At 47.4% G+C, this 20,677-nt stretch overlaps 1 protein-coding gene across 2 annotated transcripts in view; it reads left to right on the top strand.

Annotated features, from left to right (window-relative positions):
* PIGR (polymeric immunoglobulin receptor) overlaps nucleotides 1–11,022 on the top strand; it is a 21,968-nt gene extending 10,946 nt beyond the window's left edge. For both annotated transcript variants that reach the window (XM_045298113.1, XM_045298114.1), the window contains exons 4-11: nucleotides 774–1,415; nucleotides 3,284–3,616; nucleotides 4,189–4,518; nucleotides 5,834–6,005; nucleotides 7,002–7,123; nucleotides 7,990–8,121; nucleotides 8,245–8,315; nucleotides 9,769–11,022. In XM_045298113.1, coding sequence (XP_045154048.1) covers nucleotides 774–1,415; nucleotides 3,284–3,616; nucleotides 4,189–4,518; nucleotides 5,834–6,005; nucleotides 7,002–7,123; nucleotides 7,990–8,121; nucleotides 8,245–8,315; nucleotides 9,769–9,864 — 1,898 coding nt within the window. In that variant the 3' untranslated portion in view covers nucleotides 9,865–11,022. The remainder of the gene's footprint in view (nucleotides 1–773; nucleotides 1,416–3,283; nucleotides 3,617–4,188; nucleotides 4,519–5,833; nucleotides 6,006–7,001; nucleotides 7,124–7,989; nucleotides 8,122–8,244; nucleotides 8,316–9,768) is intronic.
* Nucleotides 11,023–20,677: the final 9,655 nt, after the last annotated feature.

Genomic DNA, 20,677 nt, shown 5'->3' with positions numbered 1-20,677 from the left:
GTCCTGGTTGGAATTCACGCTAAATAGAATGTTCTAGAAGAACAGCGTAGACTGACTGCAGCCTCCAGTTAAATGCTGCAGACGAGGGAGTTTGCCACTTTGCATAACAGTCCATCCCATGCTTGGACTGTGGGAATTTTTAGAAGCTGCTATGGCAACGCGCTCCAATCTGCCACCCTGGTACTTACATTCATTCTGTTCATTTCACCATTCATTGCTCTGGGCACCTACGATGGTTAGACATAGGTCCAGGGAGTCAAGAGGAGCGAAAGGTACATTTGCCTTCCAGAGTCTTCCAGACTATGGGGCAAGCAGGGAGAAGCGCAATGAGCCATGCACAAGATTGGACATCCTAAGGGAGTCCAATGTGCGTGCTGAGAGAGCAGAGGCAGAGATTAGAGATCAGAGATCAGAGCCAATCCGAGGGCAGCTTCGTGGAGAAGGCCTCATTCAAGCAGGCACTGATGGGTAAGCATTGGAATGTTAACACAGGGGTCTGCAGTTCAAACCCAGCAGCTGCTCTGTGGGAAAGAGATGAAGCTTTCTGCTCCTGTAAAGATTCACAGCCTGGAAAACCTGCATAGGATGGCTGTGAGTTGGAACAGACTCGGTGGTGACGGGTTTGGGTCTGGAAGGCCTAGGGTGATTGTGGCCCTTTGGAGAAGAGGGTATTCTGGATGACAGGCACACCCACACCCTTATCAGGAACTGTAAGTGGTTCTTGATTGCAAGGAGGTGGAATCACCACTTGTGTCCCCCACCTCATCCTACAGGTCTTGACCTCCCACCGGACACTCCAGTCTACACCGAGAATGTGGGTGGAAGTGTGACCTTCCAGTGCCCTTTCAAGGTTGAAAATGCCCCCTGGACGAAGGCCTTGTACAAGAAGGTTGGCGATCATTCCGTGCTAATCATTGACTCCTTGAACACGAACCCATTGTACAAAGGCAGAGTAAACCTTCATGTACCAGATACGAGCCAACTACTGTTCACCGTCACCCTCAGCCAACTCCGTCCTGATGACTCCGCATTGTATACCTGCAAGGCTGGGCAGGAAGAAAGATATGCTTATCTCCAGGTGCTGAAGCCCGAGCCCGAGCTGGTCTATGGAGACCTGAGGGGCTCCATAAGCCTGGACTGTGACCTGGGTTCTGGTATGGAACAGGTGCCCAAATTTCTGTGTCGGATAAATGACAAGGACGGCTGTGACATGGTCATCAACACCCTGGGGAAGAAGGCACCAGACTTTAAAGGCAGGATCCTGCTCACCCCCATGGACAAGAATGGCGTGTTCAGTGTGTTAATCACAGGCCTGAAGAAGGAGGATGCGGGGCAATACCTGTGTGGCGCCAACCCTGACGGTGTGCTGGAGCCAGGCTGGCCCCTCCAAGCTTGGCGGCTCTTTGTCAATGAGGGTGAGACTCTGGAGTGGGGAGCAAGGAGGGGAGGGCAAGCTGATGAGCTCACCTTTTTTCTTTGTGGCATGAACTAGGAGTGAGTCTATTCATCGACGTTCGTTAGTCAGTGGACAACATCCACTCACTGATGGACCCTGAGCTGGTGATGACATGAATCACACAGGAAGGAGAGCTAGCCAACATGCCTCTGCCTTGTGTGGAAAAGTCAGTTGCTGTGGAATCCATTCTGATGCATTGAAAGCCCATGCGTGTCAGAGCAAGACTGCACTGCATAAGGTTTTCAATGCCCACGATCTTTTAAAAAGTAGACCCCAGGCCTTTATGCTGAGGAACTTATTTTTATGTGTGTGTCATTAAAGGCCTTTTCACCTTTGCCATAGAAATGAGGACAGTGACAGTCCTGATTCCGGGGAGGCTGGCGTTCAGAAGGGGGTCTGGGTTTCAGATAGCTAGATACACTGCCTCCGGGAGACCCTCACATGAAATCCCAGTGCTGTGGCAGGGGCTGCAGGGATCATTTGCCCCTCCCTGCACAGTCTAGCTCTTCACTGCTCACATGTAGATGAGAGACGAATTGGCTTATCTCACCTTTAAAGTTTTTTCAGGAAGATAATTCCCCAACCCCTATATTTTCTGCCCCACCATCTCTTAGTAAGGATTCCCTGTTAGCCTATTTGGTTCTACACAGAAGAACCATCAGCGTGGTAAGTAGTTGAATCCCTGCCCTGTCTCGTGCGGGAGCACTTGACAGAGAGTTGCCCGCTTGAGAAGCACCAAATGGAGTAGTTGTAGACCCAGCTTGTCTTTAAGGGGTTCGTAGTCCCTGTCCATTGTTTCTCTAGACAGCTCTGGCTCCTTGTAGCATTGCTCCGAACCTGCTGCCCCCACAATTCTCAAAGGAACGCAGTGCTGGCTACTTGGAGGCGCTCCTTGGAGGCTCTCAATAATTAAACTTATCTATGCATACTGAGCATTTCAAACACTATTCTAAATATATTTTTTCTTATTTTGGATAAAATCCAAATCTTTTTTTTTTCGAAGTGTGATGAGCAAATAGACAAAATTTCAAACAGAAAGTAGTTTTGTAAGAAATCAAAGTTGGGGTTGGTGGGGGTGGGGTAGGGAGGGAACACTACAACCGATTGTGATGATGCATACACAACTCTTTTTAAAAGCGATTTAACCAGGTAAGTATATGATATGTGAATCTTTTATCAAGAAATCTACTTAAAAAAAGAAGAAGGAACCAAACTTGACCAGTGGTTACCATGGGTGAATGAGAAAGAGTTATTGTTTAGGGGGCATTGAATCTGTGTTAATGATGGTGGAACAATTTGGAAAAGAATATCAATAATAGTTGCATAACATGAAGAGTATAATCAATGGCACTGAATTCTACATGTAGAAGGCTTTGTTGTGTCTATTCTTGCCACAATTAGGGGAAAAGTTAGATGAACAACAATGAGTACAAGGAAGAAGAAGATGTTCTATAATGGAGTGTGGTGATGGTTGTACAACTCTCCTTGATATAATGGGATTATTGAATCGCATGACTTGTGGATCAAGTGCTAATAAAGCTGCTAAAAAAAAGAAAAAGAGGAAATTGAAGGGCGGTTGCTTCACCTTCAACTCTTTCCATTCTATACTCAGAATAATGTGAGGTTGTCGGGCTGGTGGTTAAGGCCACTGGGGTCTAGTCCCGATGGCTTCCATTATAGGTGCAGGGCCATTTGGAAAGTATTGCTCATTATCTGAGGGGGTGGTGGTGATTAGTATAACCAACACACCCTTCCTCGGTTGGGGAAAACGCAAGGAAGATCATTACCATGTTGTATCCTTCATCCCACCTTTCTGTATGCTTCCAGAGACCAACATCCCCCAAACTCTGTCTGTGGTGAAGGGTGTGGCCGGAGGCTCTGTGGCAGTGCGCTGCCCCTACAACCCGAAGGAAAGTAACACCCTGAAGTATTGGTGCCGCTGGGAAGACAATAAAAATGGCATCTGCCCACTCTTGGTGGAGAGTACGGGGCTGGTTAGCCAAGATTACAAGGGCAGACTGGTGCTCTTTGAAGAGCCAGGCAATGGCACCTACACGGTCATACTCAACCAGCTCACCCCCAAGGATGCTGGGTTCTACTGGTGTCTGACCAATGGCAATATCCGTTGGCGGTCCACTGTGGAGCTCAAGATTATTGATGGTAAGAGTCAAACTACAGTGATGGGGAAGACAGACTCAGGAGCCCTCCAGTTAGCAGCCGTGTCACCCTCCGCCCAACACCCAGTCCTCTTCCAGTTCCATCTGACACTGTGCTGGATGGGACAATTCCCAGGAGAGCACCTACCTCCCCAGAGGACCTATCTTCACACCTGTAACAAGTACCTTCCCCTGTTCACGTCTGCACCCTTGAAGCTACCACCTATATAGCACCTCCTATTCCTTTATGTCAGACACAGCATGACCTGAAATAGAGTATTGTGTGTTGCCCATGACTGGGTCTAGGAGAGACGGTAGGCGAAAGGACTGCATAAGTTAAATTACTAGGTTCTGTGTGTCCGTAACAGACCATGGGTTGAATCCTGGTGGTCATCGGTGATCATTCTTAGATCGAACACCCCTCCCGCGGCCATGGCATATGTCTTCAATGTACCATCTCCCTTTACGATGCCATCCAAAGAGAAAATGGACTATGGGCACAGGTCCCCGACCCAAGTCTCATCTCCTTAGCACCACCAATGCCAACTCCCGTGTCTGTTTCTTCCTTCCTCCTAGCTGCAGGAAAACCCAAGCTACAGGTCCCGGAGGCTCTCAGCGTTTTGGAGGGAGATGATCTGATGTTCTCCTGCAACTTTTCATGCCATTACTATTCATACACAAAATACTGGTGCAAGTGGAGTGACACTGGTTGCCGGACCCTGCCCAGCCAAGAAGAAGGCTCCAGCCAGGAAGTTGTCACTTGCGACCTGAACAACCAGCGCATTTCCCTAACCCTGAAATCAGTCCAGAAGGCCGACGAGGGCTGGTACTGGTGCGGAGTGAAACAGGGCAACCGCTATGGAGAAACTGCGGCTGTCTATGTGACCGTATTGGAGAGGAAAGAGAGTGAGTCTCCAAGGGCAAGGCCAGTGCCCCCCAAGGCCCCAGAGGCAGCAGCACCCTGTAACGACTTCTTAGTCAGGGGAGTACCCTAAGTTTTTGCTAGAACAAGTTGGGGTACCAAGGGATTTGGCCCACATATAGCCACAGTCAGCGCTCCAACGGGGCATCCCAAGTAAACATACAGAGAAAAGTAAAAATAGTGGGCTTGCTTTCTAACCTCAGCTTCAAGGCACATCTTACAGTTTTCTTTTCAAACCATATAGAGTTCCTAAGCCTCTAAAGGAGGACCGTGTGGTGGCACTGTGGGATAAGCATTGGCTGCTAGCTGCAAGGTCAACAGTTCAAATCCACTAGCTGCTCCATGGAAGAAAAATGAGGTTGTCTGCTTCTGTCAAGATTTCAGTCTTGGAAAGCCTACACAGGGTGGCTATGAGTCAGAATTGACTTGAAGGCAGTGGACCTTTTCTTGTAGTTCCCCCTAGACTCCTACAGGAGTCTCTGGTTGATGCAAACCGTGAATGCATTCAGCTGCTGGCCGGAAGGCTGGAGGAGTGAGTCTACCCTGGGAAGAAAGGCTTGGGGAGCTACTTTAGAAAACTCAACCATTGAAAATCCTAGAGAGTACAGTTCTACTCTGACACACCTGGGGTCACCGTGAGTCTGAATCAGGCCACAAAGCAGGAGGAAAAGCCCTCGTGTGTGGTTGATTCCAGCTGGTCTGGCTCACGATTGGGGATCATTTACAAACTGTCACCAGGGGGAAGCACCATCAATCCAAACCCAACAGTCAAGAAGCCTGGGCAGGTTTCCAGGCTGTATTTTAGTGACAGGTTAGACTTTATGCACAGCTGGATCTGTGATGGAGCCTCACAGCTGGAAATGAATGCAATAGTGGGGAAGAAATCATTTGTGACCGTCGTGAGAAGGCTACCTTTCTTTTATCCCTAATGACGTCCTGGGTCCCACAACAACAGCCTGGTGCTACAACCCTGACCCTGAGATTTCTAATGAAGCCCCATCCTCACACTCCCTAACTTCAAAAGAGAAAACAACCCTCCCCACAATCGAGTCGAGGCTGACTCATAGAGACCCTACAGGGTAGAGTAGAACTGCTCCTGTGGGTGGCCGAGACTCTAACTCATTACCAGAGTAGAAAGCCTCATCTACTCCTGTAGGGCAGCTGGCGGTTTCAAACTGCCTACCTTGTGGTTAGCAGGCCAACAAATAACCACTATGCCACCAGGGCTCCTTCTAGCCTCAAAGAGGAAAAATAATTTTTTAAACATACTCTCTTTCCCCCTCCTCTCCTCTGCTCCAGGATTCCATGACATCATCAGCAAAGCAAATGCTGCTCCCGGTGGCGAGGTGGTGCAACCCAATGTCCCGGAGTTTGGGAACAAAGCCGTTCTGGACCCCAAGCTTGTTGTGAATGAGGATTTTGTAGAGCCGGCTGGTGAAAGCAAGGTTGACGGCCATCCCAGTACCGGCAGGTGAGGAAGGGTTGCAGACTCTGCAGATGGGGGATGTCCTAGGGGCTGAGGCTGGCCAGCAGAGCCCACAGAGGAAAGTCTGTACCCTCTTAAATGATGGGGGCTGCCCTTACTCCCTCTGCAGGCACCTTCTTACCCACCGTCTGTGGTGAAAGCCATGGCTTCATTCTCTAGCACGGCTACAAGAGAAAGACCCCAAGCAATTGGTTTCAACAAACAGATGCTTATTTTCTCAGCATCGAGTTGACTAGAAGTCTGGGTTCGAGGTGCCAGCTCTAGGGGGAGGCTCGCTTGCTCTGCTGGCTCTGGGGGAAACACCTTTTCTCCACTTCTCTGACCTTCTTCTCCATACGGCCACGGTCTCTTCCCTTGTTCATCCTCCCTTGTCTGATCTGCTCCTTTTGTCTGTTGAGGTGGTCAGACTTCAGGTACACCCTCTGCTGAAAGAGCCTCATTAATACAACTGAAGACCTGGGTAGGACTGCCTGCCCAGAGCAGGGTTCACAGCACCTACTGGGGATGGGGAGCCCCAAGGAAGGCCCACTTCAGTCCATCACAGACCATGCTTACAAGTCAGTTCAAGGCCTCGGAATTAGGATGCAGAGAAGGGCTGTGCCTTGGCTTTGACATAGTTAAGAAAGTTTCTGGGAAGAACAGAGCTAGGAACTGTATCAGAAGGGAGAGAGCCCTGGTGGCATGGCAGTCACACACTGGGCTGCGGTCCTCAAAGTCAGCAGTTCGAAACCGCCAGCTGACCCATGGGATAGAGGCAGGGCTTTCTGATCTGTGAAGAGTTACAGTCTCAGAAACTCGAAGGGGCAGTTTCTACCCCGCCCGTTAGGGTCTCTAAGAGTTGGCATCGCCTCAATGGCAACGAGATTAGACGGGAGTGAGCCAACTGAGGAGCAAAGGAACCAGTGTCAACTGGTCAGCACATCCTAGGACCCCGGACTGGGCTTCCCGGTCAGCAATGAATGAACGCAATCCCTTTCGCAGTGCTGGAAGACAAGGCGGGAGCTCCACGGTGCTGGTCTCCACCCTGGTGCCCCTGGCCCTGGTGCTGGCAGTGGGCGCTGCGGTCGTGGGAGTCCTCAGAGCCCGGCACAGGAGAAATGTTGGTGAGTTCCCAGGATGCTCCCTGCCCACCTCTAGCCTTGAGCCCCCTATCCTGGCTCTGCTGCCCCTAGAGGAGGCAGCCGTGGTCGCTTCTCTTTCGTAGGCAAAGATAACAGAAGCTGGGGAAGGAAGATGGAGTCGGGCAAAGCCCCACCTATCCCCAGGTTAAGCAAAACACTGCAGTCTAAATAGCAGAAGCCTCTGGGTGGCCTGGGCAACTCAGTGCTCAACTACTAACTCCAAGATTGGTGGTTCTAACCCATCCAGGATGCTTCAGAATGCAGGCCTGGAGGGAGGGATGCTTCTGGAAAGTCGCAGCCCTGAAGCCCTGGGGGGTACACTGCTCTGCCCTGTAACACGTGGGTCACCAGGGCCTGGATGGGCTCGACAACCGGTGACTGCTCTGAAGACTGTCTCTCGGAGGGCATCTCTGATGCCCCGGGTCTGGGCTCTAAGGCAGGCTAACCTAGGGAAAGGAAATGAGGATGGGAGGAGTGTGAAAACGAACTAAAGTGTGACTGGGGGTGAGTGCTCATTTCAGCCCTCAGTTTCCTCATCGCTCAAAGCAGGGATCATGAAATCCACCGCTGCAGGCTGGGGCGGGGATGAAAGGAAGCATCGTGCACTGAACAGTCACCGAGGAGCAAACAGAAGCCAGGACTGACGAAGTCTACGGTATTCATGGAAAAGGGTCGAGGGTGATGATCCAAAAATCATCTCCGTTTGGATCAGATAACAGTCAGGGATGAGCAGTGAGTGCCATCTCAGCTATCCTGGCCAGATCCTCCCCAGAGGAGCAGCATCTCTCGAAGCTTCTCATCTTCACATCCCACCCACCCTGATGCCCACACTTCTTTCTCTTGGGTAGATCGAATTTCAATTAGAAGCTACAGGACCGATATCAGCATGTCCGAATTGGAGAACTCGAGGGATTTGGGCCCAAATGACAACAAAGGCGTCTCTTCAATCACTCAAGAGACATCCCTAGGGACCAAGGATGGTATGTGCCCTCACTCAAGGGAATGTTCAGCCCCCCAAGGGACAAGAGCTGGAAGGGACTCCCCATCGCTGGGGTGGGACGATCCACTAGCGAGGCCTAATCCATCTCCTCCTCGTTACTCAGATTCCACGGCCACCACAGGGGGCGCCGTGGAGAGCAACCTGCAGAGCGAAGACCCCAAGAAGGCCAAGCGGGTAAGGGTGAGCCAGGGGTGGCAGGAAAGGCAGCATGAAGGACTGCCGTTAGACCAGCTGGCAAAACGACCTCAACGTGGGGCCCCATGCCAGAATACTATTTTATGAAGGGGATATAACTCTTACTGAGAAGGGCTTGGCTGTTGGGGGTTGAGGCAGCGTAGGATAAGGAAGAAGATGAGCTGCATTTCTAGATTTTTCAAAGCTCTGGTGGTGTACGCATTCATATGACCCACCCTCACGCTATCCCTGGCCCCTCCCCAACTCCTGCCACCGTGCTAATCTACAGATGGGTGGCTTGGAGCCGCTCAGTGACTTGGTGAGCAGCGTGCTCCCATAAACACAGCAGCCGAGAGCAGCCTATGGAGCGGTTCTACTGAGCCCCTGGATTCTAGTTGACAGTTGAGTCTGCAGCACCAGCCACAGCAAACTTGCGGGAGGGTCAGAGACTGGGATAGGGAGGGCCAGCGTGTGGAAGATTAGGTCTGAGGGCAAGCAGATCACATCTCAAAGGCTAAGTGGATTAAGGGGAAACGTAATCCTCGGCCAGTGGTTCTCTTCCTTCCTTTAACACAGTCCCTCATGTGGTGGTGACCCCCCCAGCCATAAAATTATTTTCGTCGCTACTTCATAACTGCAATTTTGCTACTTTTGTGAATCAGAGACCCCTGGGAAAGGGTCATTCGACCCCCAAAGGGGTCACGACCCACAGGTTGAGAACCACTGTCCTAGGCTGTGGGAAAGGCTGCTCAGGCCACCTGCCCTCACTTGTGGGTTTGTTCAGGACCAGCCAGCCCTGATGTTCCTCGTGGTGGCCAATTTGATAGTCACTAGAAGTCCTCCCCTGTCCCATCCAAGTGTCATGATTCTTTGACCCCCAACAAGGCTGGCTGTGCCTTTGGATTGTGCCTTACCCTGCCCTCGTGCTGAGCTTCGGGGACCCTCAGAAGGTAGCTCTAAGCCTGAGGTGCTTGGGCTCCTTTATCATGGCTGCTCTCCCCACAGCAGCACATAAGCAAGAACCAGCTGCTCCACACTTGGCCTTCTCCTCTCAAGTCATGGTGCTAGAAAGTGACCTTCCTGGGTTGGTGGACCAAGAAACCTGAATCCTCTGTGGCCAGCACCAGTCTTGCCACCTTGACCCAGGGATTGTGTGGGCAGAGCTTCCGGGGACAGGCCCAGGCCACAGAGGTGGTTCCACTCCGAGTGTCAGAAGGAGGTAGTGAGACAAAGGGAGCTATTTTTAGAGGCCTCAACTTTCCATTTCTCAAAATCAGTCCCTCCTGGTGACCACGGGGCCCCGAGTAGGAGTGCTGGATTCCCATCCTGGTTAGGCCCCAAGATTATGCATTCAGAATATTTTGTGACCACCCCTTCCTCCCCGGTCCCCCAGCCCCACTCAGCACTGAGCCAGTGCCCCACACTGATTGACTCCCTGCTGTTGCTCCCTCAGTCGTCCAAGGAGGAAGCCGACATGGCCTACACTGCCTTCCTGCTCCAGTCCAACAACATAGCCGAGAATGTCCAAGCTGGCCCCCGCGACGCCTGAGCCGTGTGCCGCCTCCCTCCCTTGCCACAATCACCTCAGGATGACTCCGATTCATGTTGATCGCGGGCCCTCAGCTCCAGGGGCTTCCTGCCGCCTGCACTCATGCCTCCGCTAGACTTTCCTCTCTGTCCCCAGAGGCTGGGTGGTCCTCTCCTCGATGGTCTGATCGTGCTTGCTTGGGCAGAGTGGTGTGGGGACTGCACCCACCCGGAGCTCACGTATGATGCATGCACCTAAGGTATGGAAGGAGAGTGAAGATCTCAGAGCTCTCAGAAAGAGGGGAGACTGTGATGGGTCAGGAAAAGGTACCAGAAAGGAGAGTCCCTTAGTACTGACTGCTGTGCATCCTCATCATGGGATGCCGATCAGATTAGCCGCCCTTGCCTTCAGCCTTCCTTCCTTTCCTTCTCTCCTGTCCTGTAAGACAGGTCACAAGGCAGTGAGCCATGAGAGCCAAAGCTCCTTTCAGTGTGCTTCGATTCAAACTCTCACCACGCAGACCCAGCCCATCTGTGCCCTGACTAAGAGGAACCATAGCTATCTGAAGTCCTTACATAGAGGGTTCATATAGCACCCTACCTGTATGCACTTCTTCTTACCATTTTAAGAAGAGGAAGCGTGGGCTCTGAAGAGGTTTTCTCAAGAGCCTGAGTGGCGATAAAACCATGTCAAAAGTAGATTTGGGGTCTCCGCCTGGGGCCTTCTACTCCCCTGAAGAGTTACAGTCTTGGAAACCCACAGGGCAGTCCTCCCCTGCCCTACAGAGTCAGCATGGAGGGTCTGGTCCTTTCGAGTGGGGCTCACTCCACAAGAACCCCTACGTTGCTGGTGGAGGAGAAATGTTCCATTTAGAATCAAAAGGAGAGAGAGGAAGGAGAGATAACTGTGGAAGGACACTGACTATCCACAGGCCTCCCCTCAGGAAAGGTGGCACTTTCCCTTTCGTCGCTCCCATGGGCCCAAGCGATGAAAGGACAGACATGTACAACCCCTCGCATTTGGAGAGCGCTGGGTGGAAGGGAAGACAAGAGGGCGTTTGTCTGAGACGGCCAAGGAGGCACTGATGTCCAACGGGGGAAGTCTAAGGTCTTTCTTCCTCTGAGCTCTGTGCTTCAACTACCACCTCTCTACTGGCATTTGCTAACAAATCAATTAAAAATGAAAGAGTATGATTGCCATCAAGACGTCTCAGACTGTATTCCCCCCACCCCCACCCCACCCCATGCTTGCTCTTTCTTGGACATAGGTTTTAGGGTATTTTGCTTTAGTCCCATTTTTAGGGACCCCAGGACATGTGTCTAGACCAAAGTCTCCTCTCCATCCAGTTCTGGGCTGAGGGGACTGTGAGAGAGCTTGAAAGTGGGGTCAGGGTTACCCTGAATGAAAGAATAGTGCTGTGTCCACTCCAAAGCTTAGCGCTGCCGAAGAATTAGAACTGTTTTATAATGTGTAGCCTGAAAGGAAGTACAACCAGTGCTTATCTTGGACATTTGAAAAAGGGAAAAAGGCTAGATTAGATAGACATGGTATATTTAACTTTGAATTGCTCATCCTTCAGGGCAAACCTCCAAGATGAAGAAAGTGGGGATTAAAGGTGAAGTAATCAAATGAGTCAACTAGAAAGGACATAAACATTGCTAGCAAAAATACCACTTTGATGTTAGAGTAGTTGATCCAAAGTCTCTCTGGGGGAACAGTGATTAGATAAAGGACCCCCTTATCTACTAAGGCGAAACCTAGGTATGGCAATAAGCCATGCCAAAGCCTATACGGAAAGTCCAACCTGTCCCTTGGCAGCTCCCCTAATTCCTGCTATCTCCCTGAGACCTGTGGGTGTCAAGAGTTCCTTCTGGGAGAGAGTTCTGCACAGTATGTGTGATAGTCTGGCTAAACTAGAGAAACAAATGCAGAAACACTCATATGTGTATAAGAAAGAGCTTTATATACAAGAGCAATTGAAAATTGAGAAAACATGCCAGCCTGGTCCAAGTCAAGTCCATAAATCCAGTATTAGCCCATATGTCCAATACCAATCTATAAAGTCCTCTTCAGACTCATGAAATACATACAATGATGCCAAATGCAGGAAGATCCCAGACCAGTGGATGGGAAGTCTTGTGGATCCAGTGGCATTGTAAGCATCTTAGCCCTGGAAGGGGTCTCCACGTGGCTCCTTCAGCCTCTCTCCATGTGGCTTCTCCACAGGGATCTCTTGCAGGGAGTGAGCTGAGAGAGAGAGTATCTCCTACCTCCAACGAGGAAATACAGGAGTTCCCTGAATCCTCAGGAGAAGGTCATGCCCACACAGAGGCCTCATTGGCTATATCCTGATTGACAGGCTAGACTCCACCCCTACACTCTTGATCCTCAAATTGACATCAGATTATGTAACTACCACAGTATTCTATCTATTCTGTCTGGCCTGCTGTGGGCAGAACTTTTGGGTTGCCCCTGTCCTTGCTCTGGATGCTGCATCTTCCCACGCTTACCCTTGTTCAGGACTCAGGCGTTCATCATTGAGCGTCCACTCCAATCCTGCTGACCACAGAGGCCCCGTCCCTGATCTGATGAGAGCCTGGAGAGGCAGTCCTGGGGAATGCTTCTTTTACTGGTCTTTAGGAGCACAGTCCATAGCTAGTTTTCCCTGGAATGAGAGTAAGTCATTTGAAACCCAAACTCCGATGTGTGTAGATCTAGCATGGTTTTACCCTCTGGAAGCTACTCGCTTACTCACCAGAGGGTCGAGTTTGTGGCAGATGGATTAAGACACAGCTTCCATATGAATACTCACTACCAGCAAACCAATCCATAGCTCCTAGCTGATCCTAATTCCTGGAATCAAAGGCTAAGAAATGTCACCAAGACCCAGATAGTCTTGTATTATTCCTAATTGATATCAGTGATAGCAAATATAAGATGTACTCTGCTACATGTGGGGTCTCCATGAACTGGAATCTTGTTGATGGTAATTCACAACAGCCAAAGTGCCCAGGTCCTCATGCAGCCTATTGAACAGAGAAATGCTTTCATGAAGACAGGAAATGGTCTACAATGTGCATGGGTCATAACCTCAAAAGGCCCCAATTTAAGGATACATGTTAGTTTCCTAGGGTTCTTGTGACACAAATGGGGTGGCTTAAAACAGCAAAAACGTAGTGTCTCAGAGTGCTGGAGGCTGTTGTGTTGTTGTGTGCCACCAGGTTGATTCCAACTCATAGTGACCCTACGAGAGAGTAGACCATTCCATGGGATTGTCTTCACTATGATACTATGGGAGTGGAGCTCCAGATCGTTCTCCTATGGAGCTAGCAGTGGATTTGAACTGCTGACCTTGGCGAGTGCTTAGCCACTGTGCCACCAGGATTCCTTTTTCTAAAGGCTAGAAGTCTGAAATCAGGCTGTCCGTAGGGTTGGTTTTAGAGACTTTTGGGGACAGTGTATTCTGTGCCCCTTTCCTAATGTCCTTGGTGTGCCTTGGCCCATGTGTCCGTGTGCTTGATATGGCCTTTTCATGAAGACACTAGTCATTGAATTGGGAGCCAACCCTCATTCAGTATGATTCCTCTTAACTAAACAACTCATATCTTCAAGGACTCCACTTTCAAACAGAGTCCTCTGTTGAGGTCCTGGCTGAATATGAATTTTGAGGGTACACTATTCAACTCAATGCAGGGGAGTTGCAAGCAACTGTGGGGCTGTCAATGTTCATAATTATTCTTGGAGTTCCTTGAATATTTCTTTTTTAAAATAATTTTATTGGGGGCTCATACAACTGTCCACAATCCGTACATACATCATTTGTGTCTAGCACACTCGTACATATGTTGCTATCATCATTCTCAAAACACCTGCTTTCTTCTCAAGCCCTTGGTATCAGCTCCTAATTTTCCCCCTTCTTCCCCACTCCCCCCTGCCCCTGAACCCTTGATAATTTATAAATTATTATTTTATCATATCTTACACCATCCGACGTCTCCCTCACCCACTTCTCTGCTGTCCGTCCCCCAAGGAGGAGGTTATATGTAGCCCTTGTCATCTGTTCCCCCTTTCTCCCTCACAATCCTCTCCAAGTTCCTGAGATTATTTTTTCTCTTTTACAAAATCAATTATGTAATGATCTGATCACACACTAACAACATCCAACAATGGCCTGGAATTGGTTTATAGCAACTGGTTTGCTTTTTAAACCTACAAAAAGAAAGAGAGAAAAAGACTCACCTCAGTTGGCCAAAACGTTTATGACATTATCATATAGTACTTTTTTTCATTTTAAAAATGGAAAGAACCTTTGCTATTTCAACATTTGACATGTAAAGTGGAGTGGCATTGCATTCATTGTGTTGCGCAACCATCAGCACGCTGTCCAAAACTGCCCATGACCCTTAACAGAGTTCCCTAAGTAATGAATGACTCTCTCTTTCCTCTTCCTCCTACCTTTGGAATGTTTGATGTGTACACATTTGCCTATTCTAGATAGACCACACACATGGATCTTAAAATATCCGTCCTTTGGGGACTGACTGATTCACTCAGCCTAATTCTTACCTCAAAAACAAGGTAAAACTTTCCAACAGCCGATCTGATCTGGAGAGAGTTTAATTGAGCTGCCAGATGTTAAAGTAGACAATGAAGATAATGAACCGACATGAAAATAATGGTTCCATCTTCAATTGCCAGCTGTGATAATATAAGCAAGAGGCCCAGGCAGCATTCCATTCTGCGTGGTGGCAACTAACAACAACAAACTGGAGGAAGCACAGGCTGCCCTTGCTCCATTGTTCCTCGTGGAATGGCATGGGGAAAGGGTCGGGGAGAACACCACAGGTTCTCCTGGGAGAACCACACTCTTACCGTTGTATGGACTCAAAGGCCAGAGGAAGGGAGGGAGGAAAGGACCAGGCTGGGAAAGTACTGAGTACTCATTCAGAGTGGATAAACATCTTCAAGGTCTCCCACATCTTCCCCTTAAGAGAAGGTCTTAGCAGAAGCACCTGAGGAAGCCCTCTGTTGAAGAACGCTGGTAAAGAGGCCTCCAAACGGAGGTGTCTGTGCTGGGCATTATGCCCCAGTATGAAAAGGGTGTGACCAGTCAAGGGCACCAAAACCCTTGACTGCAACTCCCTGCACAGGCTTCAGCGCATGAAGTGTGACTGGAAAGGGCAACTTCCCCATGTGTGTCCTGCCCGGTAAAGGCGTTAGAACTGCCAATGGTCAGGCATCAGAAGCTCAGAAGCTCTGGGGGTGCAACAGTTAAGGGGTCAGATGCTAGCCCCAAACTTGGCAGTTCAAACTCACCTTGAGGTTCTTGGAGAAAGATCTAATGATCTGTTCCCATAAAGATTACAACCAAGAAAGCCTGTGGGGCAGTTTTGTTCCCTTACATGGGGTTACTGAGTTGAAAATCAACTTCATACCACATCACATATATGTACTATTTCAGCCAACAGTCAGAGCCATTCACACCAACAGGGTTGGCACTCCCTTAGATCCATCTTCTACCTTTCTCATCCCCTTTGCCTTTAAAAACCAAAACCAAGAAAACCAGCCCTGGAAAGGTAGCACCATCACTCTTTCTCTCCCGAACAGAACATCTCTCTTATCAACCATCGACAATGGCTAGTGGAGCTAAGTGTGAGATAGTCTATGACGTCTGTCCCCAGGGCAGAGAAGTAAGTGTCCTCCCTCCATGCTTCCCCGGAAGAATGAACGATGTATCATGTGGAATCCTTGGGGGCTACAAACTGAGCGCATGACACTGCAAAGGCACCTCAGAAAAAAAAAAAGGTTAATCATTTACTTCAGAAAAATCAGCCAGAGAAATGGAGTTCTACTCTGACACACATGAAGTTCCCATGAGTTGGAGCTCACTCAATGCAGGTGGGAGGGGAGTACATACAATAAAAATAATAACTGGTAGAAAGAGTAGGCCTCTTAATCCTCACTTATCTGTCAGTGCGGGGGGTGGAGTCGGGTGGTGTTGCTCTGATTCTGCAAATTATACCAGCAGTATTTCAAATAGCAACAGGGTTATCATGGTGATCAGGCTTCGGTGAGGCTTCCAAACGAAGACAAGACTCGAAGAAGGAATCCGTGGTCTGTTTTTAAGGGATTAGCTCTGTAAGCCCTATGACTAACATTGGAACATGTCAAATATGGCACCAGAAGAGGAGTCCTTCAGACTGGAAGGTGCTCAAAGCGTGAGGAGGAAAGAATTGCCTTCTCAAAGTAGAGCCACTTCCATGACATGGATGGAGCAACGCTTTTGGCGTCTTCACTTACTGACCAGGCAGGACGTATTACGCAACAACTCAAAATTAGAAGAGACAGCTGAAAAATGTCCAAAATATGAACCTAGGAAAATTGGAAGCCATCAAAAATGAAATGAAACGCACAAAGATCGATATTCTATGTGCATTAGTTAGCTGAAATGGACTGGTATTGACCATTTTGAATCAGTAAGTCACGGTTACCAGGCTGGAGCGACAAATTAAAGAGTGATAGCATCACATTCATATCAAAAAGAACATCACAAGATTCATCCTAAAGGACAATATTATCAGTGATAGGATAATACCCATAGGTCTCCAAGGAAGGCCAGTTAATGCAACTATTATTCAAATGTATCCCCCAACGACTAAAGTCAATGATTAAAAAAATTGAAGAATTCTACCAACTTCTTCGCTCTGAAATTGATCAAACATGCAATCAGGTGCATTGATAATTACTGGTGATTGGAATATGAAAGTTGGAAACAAAGAGGAAGGGGCAGTAGTTGGAAAAAATACATGGACTTTTTTGGTAATCCAAATTAAGCTGGAAATCGCGTGACAGAATTTTGCAAAACCAATGACTTCATTGCAAATACCTTTTTCAACAATATAAATGTGTTCTTTACCGGATGGAATGCATAGGAATCAATTGAGTATATCTGTGCGATGGAGACTCAGGGGAAAGATGAGACTTTCTACTCTCATAAAGAGTTACAATTTTGGACAACCACAGCAGTAGTTCTACCCTGTCCTATAGGGTGGCAATGTGTCAGAATCAACTCGCTGATGGTGAATGAGTGTGATGGAGAAGCTCAATATCATCAGCGAAAATAAAGCCAGAGCCAGCTGTGGAACAGACCATCAATTGCTCAGGTGCAAGCTCAGATTGACACTGAAGAAAATGAAACCACTTCATAAGAGCCAGAACGCAACTTTGAGGATGTCCTACCTGAATTTAAACACCATCTCAAGATTTGATGCATTGAACACTAATAACAAGTTGTGGAATGACATCAAGAACATCATAATAAAGAAAACAACAACAAAACAGTAAAAAAGGCAAGAGAGAACAAACAGACCAACGTGGATAACAGAAGAAACGCTGGAAATTTGCTCTTGAACATAGAATAGCTAAAGGGAATGGAAGAATTGATAAAGTGAATGAGCTAGATAGAAAATTTCAAAATCAGTTCAAACAGACAAAACAAAACTTTATAATGAACTGTGCAAAGATCTGGAGTTAGAAAATCAAGAAGGAAGACCATGTTCAACACATCTCAAATGGAAAGAATTGAAGGAAATATTGAAGGACTGCTGTGGGCAAAATACTGATGGATACAGGAAGCATCAAAAGATGATGGAATGTTTATATATGCATATATATGCAAATGCAACAAGGAAGCAGATGGACTTTGAGCCTCTACTTAAATCATACCCTACTACAAGAACAAGTAATACAGTTCTAATAACGCGGCATTGTATTATACTCACCTTCCTGACACAATCACTGAAGACAAAATGAGTGCATAAGCAAATGTGGTGAAGAAAGCTGATGGTGCCCAGCTATTAAAAGATATAGTGTCTGAAGGTCTTAATAGTTTGAAGTTAAACAAGCAGCCATCTAGCAGGGAAGCAACAAAGCCCACATGGGAGAAGCACATCAGCCTGTGTGATCATGAGGCGTTGACAGGAAGAGGTATCAGAAGTTCAAAAACAAATAACCAAACCAATGTGAAAGGGTGTGGATGTAGTGGAGACCCAAAACCCACCTGTAAGATAATTGGACAGTGCCCCTCAGAAGGGACACACAGAAGGGTTGATAATTCCACGTAACTATCCTCTAGTTCCATAATATTCCTACCCTTACTATTATGGTTTCTTTTTGTTTTACTCCATTAATCATGCTAGATTTCATTAGGATATTTAAGAACGTTCAGTACATGAAAGCCAAGACAAATAACCATTCAGAAACAGTAACAGGAGTAATGGGTTCCTGAGGAAATGGGAAGAGGGTTGAGGGAAGGGGGGAATGGGGAGCTGTTAGCACTGATGACTGTTTAACCTTACTCGGTGGGATTGAACAACAGAATTGTATGTGAATGGACATATTGGAGTATGTAAGATATAGGAGGGAACTATTATAGGAAAAAAAGCTAAGGGTTCTTGGGGAATATGGTGGGGGAGGGAGGAGATAAAGTGGAGCTGAAAGCTGAAGGAAGAAAACGTTTTGAAACTGCTGGTGGTAGCAATGGTACAACACTGTTTGATGTGATTGAACTATGGCATGCTATGATATCTGTAAGAGCTCCCAATAAAATGATTTAAAAAGACAGTGTCTTTTCTAAAAAAAAAAAAAGATAATGGAAGGAACACAAAGAATTAGTCAACATTTAACCATCTCAAGTGGGAGGATAGGACGCAAAACTGATAATATTGAAGGAAGAAGATCAAGATGCCCTGAAAGTGTTAGTCAAAAGCAAGGCTTCGGGAATGGACAGAGATCTATTGCACTGTTTTTTAAGAACAGTGCAGTGCTGAAAGCATTCACTAGTCTATTGAGACAGACTCACACTAGCCACTGTCCACTGCCATTGTGTTGACTCTGAATGACCTGCCTCCTTCCCCCTCCCATCTCGGAAAGTCCCACCAGTGATGGATTTTAGAATGTACTCATGTTCTGGAGATCAGAACATTATAGTTAATAATATTGTTGCTTTTGATGTTGTAACCAGGATGTTACAATTTTTATTTAATAACCAGTATGTTATCATCAATGCTGTACCCTGTCACGCTCGCTAACTCTAAAGAATAATGACATTAATTTTGCTTCCTGCTTCTGTCCATGCTAGCTTAAGTCCTAGACAAATGATGAATGAGATAGGCGGAAAGGCCCACTGCTTGCACTCAGGGACTGCAATCAAGCGTCACTTTTAGATTCTTGCAGTCCAATTATAACTGAATAAAAGACTCTTCTGAATGTCAAGATATTATAGTGCCTGTCATTTATTTGAACCCGAACACTATGCCAAGAATTTGGAAGACAGCTACCTAGCCAACTGACTGGAACTAATCCATACTTGTATCCATTCTAAGGAAAGGTGGCTCAAGAGAACACAGAGATCTTTGAACAATATTATTAATATTATATGCAAGTACAATTTTGCTGGAGATTATTTTAAAATGGTTGCAACAGTGTAGACATAGACCAGGAGCTGCCAGAAATTCAAACCAAATTCAGAAGAGGAAGTGGAATGAAACACATCATCGTTAGATGAATCTGGGCTGAAAATAGCAAATGTAAGAAAGATGTTTTCTTTTGTTTCATTGATTCTGGAAAGGCATTTAACTGTGCGGTTCAAACAAGCTATGGATAACCTCGTGAAATATGGAAATTCTGGAACACTTCATTGTATACACACGGAACTTGTACATAGAATAATCAACAGTCATTTGAGCAGAACAAAGGCCCACTGCGTGGTCTAAAATCAGGAGAGGTGTGGGTCAGGGGTGCGTCTCTTCACCATACTTATTCATTCAGTGTGCTGAGCAAATGAGTTGGATTCTGGACTCTATGAAGAAGAACTTGGCATTAGAATGAGAGGACGTTCATTACAAATCTCCAATATGCAAATGACAGACGCGTGCTTGCTCAAAATGAAGAAGATGTGAAATTCTGACTGATGTAAATCAAAGTCTGCAGTCTTCTGCATGGACTACAACTCAATGTAAAGAAGACAAAAATCCTCACAACCGGGTCAATAGACAACATTAAAAAACAAACCGAAAAAGATTGGCATTACTAAGGGTTTTTATTTTACTTGGATGCACAATTAATGTTCTTGAAATCAGCCACCAGGAAATCAAATGACATAGTGCATTAGGCACATCTGTTACATAAGCTCCGTTTAAAGTGTTACAGGACAGAGATGTCACTTGGGGGATTAAAGTCTCATCTGCCTTGAAAAGTGGACCACAAAGAAGGAGGGGTGGGGGAGAATGGATGCAGAGGAATCGTGGTGCTGGTGAAGAATGTGGAGAGCACCACAAACTGCCAGCAGAACACACAAGCACGCCTTGGGAGAAGGACAGCTCGCATGGTCCTTAGAAGCAAAGAAGACAAGACTCAGACGTTTTGAACATGTGATCAGGAGGGACCAGTCCCTGGAATTACCAAAAGAAATGTAACCATGTTCCAAGAAATAAATCTTGATGCTCGTTGCCAGTGGGTCAGTTCTGATTCACGGACCCCAATGGGAGCAGAGTGGAGTTGCTCCCTTGCATTTCCAGGCTGTGGCCTTTCCGAAGCAGATGACCAGGCCTCTGTTCCAGGGCATATCCAGGTAAGTTTGAAATGCCAACTTTACTGCCAGTGGTCAATCGCTTTGTGGCACCTAGGCACTCCAGAGAAATCTTCATCACCAAATGCTACCATTTCTTATAGAGGAGAGTCATGAGCAGACTTATTGGAACACATCACATCTCCAAAGCCCGCTCCCATGCAATCACTTGCTCTGGGACAGGCAAGTCTGTGGTCCAAGTTCTTG

Source organism: Echinops telfairi, unplaced genomic scaffold (assembly GCF_000313985.2).
Source record: "Echinops telfairi isolate 266 unplaced genomic scaffold, ASM31398v2 ScPeMD7_7424;HRSCAF=8462, whole genome shotgun sequence".
In the NCBI taxonomy this organism is placed as follows: domain Eukaryota; kingdom Metazoa; phylum Chordata; class Mammalia; order Afrosoricida; family Tenrecidae; genus Echinops; species Echinops telfairi.
Note: the sequence above shows the minus strand (reverse complement) of the source record. Positions and strands in the feature narration are given on the sequence as shown.